The 6,930-nt window shown below is 44.2% G+C and overlaps 2 protein-coding genes across 2 annotated transcripts in view; one reads left to right on the forward strand and one right to left on the reverse strand.

Annotated features, from left to right (window-relative positions):
* The window catches only part of LOC134070192 (SUN domain-containing protein 2-like), a 6,095-nt gene extending 5,332 nt beyond the window's left edge, over positions 1-763 (reverse strand). The window contains exons 1-2 of the mRNA XM_062526448.1: positions 748-763; positions 33-144 (exon numbers count right to left, since the gene is read on the reverse strand). Coding sequence (XP_062382432.1) covers positions 33-142 — 110 coding nt within the window. The 5' untranslated portion in view covers positions 143-144; positions 748-763. The remainder of the gene's footprint in view (positions 1-32; positions 145-747) is intronic.
* A 1,858-nt stretch (positions 764-2,621) lies between these two features.
* On the forward strand, positions 2,622-5,405 carry LOC134070035 (zinc finger protein 572-like). The gene is made up of 3 exons (XM_062526222.1): positions 2,622-2,849; positions 2,965-3,146; positions 3,561-5,405. Exons 1-3 carry the CDS (start codon positions 2,824-2,826, stop codon positions 4,976-4,978), a joined length of 1,626 nt encoding a protein of 541 aa, XP_062382206.1. The 5' UTR covers positions 2,622-2,823; the 3' UTR covers positions 4,979-5,405.
* Positions 5,406-6,930: the final 1,525 nt, after the last annotated feature.

Below are 6,930 nucleotides of genomic sequence, written 5' to 3' on the forward strand. Positions count from 1 at the left end.
GCACAGACTACACTGTGATCACACACACACACCTGACAGGGCTCTCTCGGTAACACACATGGTGAGAGCTGCTGCTATCGCTCATTTCACCGTCATCACGGTAATAACCGCCAGTAAGTAATCTCAAACTTCGCCGGGACATGGCTGCAGAGGGAGAGAAACACACACACACACACACACACACACACACACACACACACACACACACACATTCACAGAGTAGGTAAACAAAGTTGGTGGTCCAGAACAGCAGTGACGACTTTGATACTAGACAGTGTGTAACTTTGCAAATAAAGAAATTGTGATTCTGATTAGGATATACTGTCACTTCAAGTGAAATATCTACCGGTTAACCTCTAAACAGGCCCTAGAGATGATGCTGGTTACTGGGGTCATCATACCCCCACAGCCTACGTTAAAGTCTGCTATGGAATAAATAAGTTAAGACTAAGAGAATATAAGCCAAATACTTAATAAACTTTTGTGCAACAAAAAAGTTCCAGGGTGATGGACGTAGGCTAAACACCTACACTAATGTAAGCTATAGCCTGATGTTTTATTCAGCATATAGGCTACACCAATGTATTAGGCTATGTTTATTGCGCAAAGTAAGCTGTCCTTACCGTAAAACCACCTCCGAATATTTGCTATCCATTATTCGTGAAACCTTAGCCTATCTATTAGGCCTAGCAGACATGATTGACTTTGTTGAATACAACACACGACGGAGCATTATCTCTTTCTTACCTTAGCTGTCCGATGCAAAATAAATTCTGATCCTTTTTCAGAATGTTCTTGGTTTCATGACTGCTGACACTGTGACGTGCCCTGCCGGCTATTATGACGATAAAGGAGCTCGGCATGATTTTATAACATTCTATCCCTTAGGATTTTATAACATTCTATCCCTAGATCGTTATGATTATGGGATTTGGCATACGCTTTTGCCCTAAATGATATGCAAATAACAGCAATGCAATAGTTAAATGAACGTGCGGTTAGGAGCTGTCATGCGAGGGAATAATTGTGCATTGCAACTAAGGGAAGCAATACGCCACCGACAATCAAAACCACCACTGCATGTAAACTAAATGTAACGTTTCATTGTGCCTAAATTAAATTAAATCGTTTCTCCTCTTTGCAAATGTAGGCTACGTGTTTTGATACAGAATCATTTAAAACATGTTGCAAATAGGCTACTGCTCCAGTCCGTAGTGTTTCATCATGCCTATAGGCTATTTGCTGTAGCCTACTCATTCATTTAGGCTATGCCTTCATCATCTTCCATCCTTCACAGTCCGACATAGCGCACGCATTCTCACCGGCTAAGACCTGACACCTGTCACTCAACTAGTCATCGTAGGGGAGTTGCCATCATTCCCGCGTTATAATAATCAGCCAATCAAGGTGATTACTTTAATCAAGCTTGTGCATGAGAAAAAACTAGCTAAAATATTTTAGTGCGATTTAGGAGTAGGCTCTTAGTGCTAAGATAAAAAATCTTTGTGAATACGGGCCCAGGCTCCATCAAGTCTCTGTGGCTGAGTCTCTCTCTCTCTCTCTCTCTCTCTCTCTCTCTCTCTCTCTCTCTCTCTCTCTCTCTCTCTCTCTCTCACACACACACACACACACACACAGAGCGAGAGAGAGAGAGAGAGAGAGAGAGAGTTTGAACACAGACAAAACAACAAAATGAGATATTTCTAAAGACTGATCAGGTAAAAGTGTTTTCTTCAAAATCAGGTCAAAGTTAGTGTGTTCACTAGGGTGGACCAAGCCAAGTTTAATTATTGTTTTTTGCCATATTGGACTTTCTTCTTCCCGCATTGTTTGGGTCGAAAATCAAACTGTCCCCAGGTCACAAATTTTGCCCGACACCAAAATTGCGTTCATCCAAAGATAATAGTCTTAGGGTATCTCATTTCCAAACATGTGGTACCTTCAAGGATTTCTTTTGGCATATATATTATAATGAAAGGTAGGCCTATCATCAGCAATTCTGGATGAATTCAGATCCATTGATATTTGAACCTAGCCTGGGTGTTCCCATGCTGCCTTGCGAGGCTCATTTGAATCACACAACAGGAACAATTTGTTATGTGTGGGGGACAGACTGGCTCCACTTTGTTTGTTTCCAGAGCTAAGGCTGTGTAGGCCTACAGAAAACTTTTTAAATACAGAAAGAAAAAAAAAAACAGTCTACTAACATAATGGGAGGCTGATTGTGAGGACATGTAGCTGAATTAGCTTAAAGTCTCTTGTCATTTTATAACAAAAATAATGTAGAAAATTGGTAAAAGAAAGTGAACATTTCTTTGCTCTGATATCGAAGTAGGTTATAGCATACTATGAAATCATTCATTGACAATGAACTTTAAGAGTTCCACATTTCCCGAAGTATAGGGCCTACGTTGTGTTCAAATATGCATTTTATTTCATTATCCCATCTCATCTCTACTACATGGATTCTTCGCAACACTGTAGAATAAACTAAGGAAAGTTTGGTGATCTCCATCAGATTGAGGTTTTGCCCTGTTTAAAAGTACAGGACACTCTTATTTTGAAAGTGATATCTGCCTCCGGAAATGACGTGTAAAAGCTTAACCCCTGACGCAAATCAACACAGATACCTTTTAGCTTTTGGGTCTCTTTTACGGTTTATGGATATGAATCATTACTTTTGGATCGTTTGAGAGAGGGGTTGTTTTTTTAGATAGCGCGGTCTTAATGTTATATTTACGTACCGTTACTATATCCAATTGGTAAAGAGCATAGTAGGAGCGTTTATTTTGATAGGATCACATAGGCTACTCAGCCACAACGATGGAGGGGACTCAAATATGTTCAAGGTAACGTGAATTGAAATGTTACTGCACCCCTAGTAAAATTAATCTATCTCGACTACTTGTAGAAACCTACAGTGAAGTCTATGTAGGTTTAATTTTCATTATGTTTTTTTCACAGAACGTCCAAAATGGATCGACTGAACGAAAGAGTGTCCAAGTTGCTGACAGTAGCGGTGAACGAAGTTCTTGAACTTGTGCGCGAGACTGTGTCGGAATACCAGGAGAAAACCTCACGAACGCAGAGGGAGAACGACAGACTCAGGAAGAGGATTCGCAACTCACTACATCGCAATAGAGATGGTGAGCGTTGTATTGCGTTGGTCTAGTAGACTAATGTAAGGTCTCAGCCAGGTAGGCTAATTTTAAAGGGAAAGGATTTTGCGATGATGTGAGCTCTCATAAGCTGGCTTCTCTACCAACTTTACCACGCTTTAGGTAACATACATTTTAACTTCCCTAGCTAACTCACATCAGGAGCTGAAGTTATTACCCGTTTGCACCTTTGGCTGAGCTTGATCTTTATTTGGCTACAAGTGTGTCCTCTTCTTGGCTATTTTGGTCAAAGCAGGACAGTAGGCTTCTTGTCTACCATACTGATTTTCTCAGGCTGAATCTGTTGTAAAGTGTTGTATATGGATAATATCATGGTTATGTGTTGTTAACTTGTTTATGTGTTGTTACACAACAGGCTAATACAACGTTTTTCCTCCACAGCAGGACAGTGTGCACAGCTGAGCCCGTCCATGGACTGTGCCTCCCCTGAGGAGCAGCAGCAGCAGCAGGATTGTGAGTCAGCATCAGCATCAGCATCAGCATCAGACGTCACCAAGGACGACGTGGACCCCGCCAAAGCCGACGCCAGTGCGAGGGAGAGGAACGGGGAGGTCCACCATGATGGGGCAGAACAGAATCATTCACCACAGCGGACGCTCTCAGAGACGGCCAGGCAGGAGCACGCACCACAACACACGCTCATCAAACTTGAACAGAAACACTCGCCGCAGACGCCAGTGAACTCTGACCCCGGGGTGGGCCTGATGATGAGTGCTGGGGATGGGGAGACCTGTAAACGTGGTTCTGCTCTCACCGGCGCCAACCGTTCCGTCTGTGTGGCCAGTAGGACGCACACCAGGAGGTCAAACAGCACAGGGGTGACCACACACAGCACAGGGTTGACCACAAACAGCACAGGGTTGACCTCACACAGCCCATCAGGCAGCATCCAGATCTCAAACATATATTCTCTACGGCAGAGCAACAGCTGTGCAGATCGGAGCGCAACCCTGTCACCTCGGCCCACTCAGGAGGGCTTCATCAAGACAGAACCAGCGAGCAAAGCCATTACAAACCACAAGGAGGCGCAACATTGCAGCTTTAGCCTCTCTGAGGACCTGCACTCACTGCATAGCAGCATATCCTCTGATGCCCCTTCTTTACACTTGAACAACCTCAAAGCTCAGGTCACACTAGCCACTTCCCCTGATCACCACCAGGGTGTGCTAGAAGATGACTTCGGCCTGATGGTCGACCTGAGCTCCACCCAGTCACAACTATCTACCTCCCAGTCACACAGCAGTTTCCCCTTCACCTCCAGCGACAGCCGGTTCCAGTTCCCCGTTCTACAGCAGCAGGTTCCCGGTGCCGACGTCTGGATAGACGGTTCTCCGAGGGCCGCTCCTGGCACCTCCCCCGCCGAGAGTTACGTGTGCGGCGTGTGCGGCGAGACCTACGGCAACCTGGTGGAGCTGCGCGTGCACGAACGCGGCCACCCGGGCTCCAAGCAGCACGTGTGCACGCTGTGCGGACGCTCGTTCGGCGGCTCGGGCGACCTGAACAAGCACCTGCGCGTGCACACGGGCGAGAAGCCGTACCACTGCGGCTACTGCGGCAAGAGCTTCCGCCGCGCCGACCACCTGCGCACGCACGTGCGCGTCCACACCGGAGAGAAGCCGTACGTGTGCGCCGTCTGCGGCCAGAGGTTCACCGTCAACAGCTCGCTGCAGAAACACAAGCTCACGCACACTGGGGAGAAGCCGTGCGAGTGCCGCGCGTGCGGGAAGATGTTCAGACTCTCGTCTCAGCTGAAGAGACACGAACTCACACACCACCGCCGGCACTTCAGTGTTCGGTGAGGATGCATAGCAAGCTGAAGAATGAAAGAATGACAATTAAAAACAAAAACAATAACATATTGTGAAGCCACTCAGCCACTATTGTGCAAGATTGGGCCACCTGCTGGTGACAGACTCTCATAACTCTCCAAATCAAAACCTGTGTTCGCAACGGCCACTCCTTCACTGCATACACTTGTTTTAAGCTAATTTTGTTGCCAGAGTGTTAAGCATATTTGTCTTCATAACATGTCTTGAAATAAGTCAAACTCTTATTAGATTAAGTCAAAATGATCTTATAGTCAGGGGGCCAATTCTGAAAAGGGCTTCCGTTAAGACTTTTGCGGACATGTTTTGGTACAAGCGGTCAACCTATTTTTTTAGTTAGAAGACACCCATAGGTAAGATATTATGGTGGTTGTCAAGCAAAATTTTTTTTTTTTTGACTTGTGAAAGCAATTTCAGGCCAATTTTTTGGTTTCCTGCTCAACATGACATGCCAACGATAAATGTTGAATATCTCCACAACCACATGGACCATATAGATAAAAAATGGTATGGAGTGAAAGCTAACACTCGTGGGATGTCTGCTGAAGTGTCAGAATTAACATTTATTGTACAGTATAAGAGACAACAGACCTAGAACATGAAAAAAACAATCTCCGCCTAAAGAGAACCAGTTTTCAAAGTGAATATCAGATTGGAAACATAACATAGCATTCCAAAACCTCTATCAATCAGTACCCCTATCTATGGGAATGAGCCAAGCCAAGTTTAAAGCTTGTAGGGAGAGACAGTGCACTGCTGCACATGTTGTAATACTTTAATGTTATGGCAAAAATGTAGAACTGTAGATGGTGGTCTATGGTGCTATTTGACTTCATTAATGTACCAGGTTGTGACAAATTGTGTTTAATGGACATATCACTATAGTTATCAATTCTACCCAAACATAACTGCTCTCTCAGTTCTTTAGGATTAGAGGTTAGTAACTAGTTAGTAGTAATAACTTTGTAATAGTCGTATGGCAAAGGCATTTTTCCCCATCCAAGCAGTGGTGCTCGGGTATAGGCAGCCAACAGAAGAAGGCACATGAAGGATGGCATGCTTTCCCCCCAGCTTTTAACCACAGAGGTCAGGTGCTTGGAGCTTGGTGAGTACAGGTCAGGTGCTTGGAGTTGACGATATGTGGATGTGAGGAAAGTGGAAGTCAGTGCAGTACCAGGCAGTGTCGATGTCCCTGACCAGGACTCAGACTGAGCACATGGACATGGTCCCTGGGTACCTTCTGTTGGCTGCCTACCTGAGCACCACTGCTTGGCTGCACTGTAAAACCCGGGAAGTTAACTTAAGTGTATAAGTCATTCAGCTGAGTTATTTCTATGTGTGTAGTTTGTGTTGGGATGACTTTAAGGCGTCAAGTAAACTACTGTATACTCATTTTATTCACCTAATTTCAACTTGAGTAAAATACAGTCATGGCTGAAAGTGTTGGCACCCATGTTAAAGTTGACTAAAAAGAGAAATATAAAATCATATTTTGGAAATTGATCTTAATGCCTTAAGTAATAAAAGTAGAACATATCCAACCTTTAAGGACACCAACGTTCTATGTGAATGAATAATGTATCATAAATAAATAAATGCATTGGCACCCCTATGTAACCCTATGGGAATTTAACACAAAGGGTTAACATAGGGGCAGGCAGATTTTTAAAGGCCACTTATTTCATGGATCCAGGATACTATGCATCCTGATAAAGTTCCCTTGACCTTTGGAACTAAAATAGCCCCACATCATCACACACCCTTCACCATAACTAGAGATTGGCATGGTGTTTTATTCAGTTGGCCTATTACTGTAGCTGGTTTTATTTGCATTGAGCTCAATGAGCATCAAACAGGCTAATAGGCTAACTGAAGGAAACTGAACAAAACACCATGCCAATCTCTAGGTATGGTGAAGGGTTTGT

This window comes from Sardina pilchardus, chromosome 22, assembly GCF_963854185.1.
Source record: "Sardina pilchardus chromosome 22, fSarPil1.1, whole genome shotgun sequence".
In the NCBI taxonomy this organism is placed as follows: Eukaryota; Metazoa; Chordata; class Actinopteri; order Clupeiformes; family Clupeidae; genus Sardina; species Sardina pilchardus.

What these genes read in the sequence shown, in the direction of transcription:
- LOC134070035 (XM_062526222.1), top strand. Translation starts at nt 2,824, where the DNA reads ATGGAGGGGACTCAAATATGTTCAAG. An exon ending in GGGACTCAAATATGTTCAAG is followed by an intron (nt 2,850 to 2,964) that starts GTAACGTGAATT and finishes TTTTTTTCACAG; the next exon opens with AACGTCCAAAATGGATCGAC. An exon ending in ACTACATCGCAATAGAGATG is followed by an intron (nt 3,147 to 3,560) that starts GTGAGCGTTGTA and finishes TTTCCTCCACAG; the next exon opens with CAGGACAGTGTGCACAGCTG.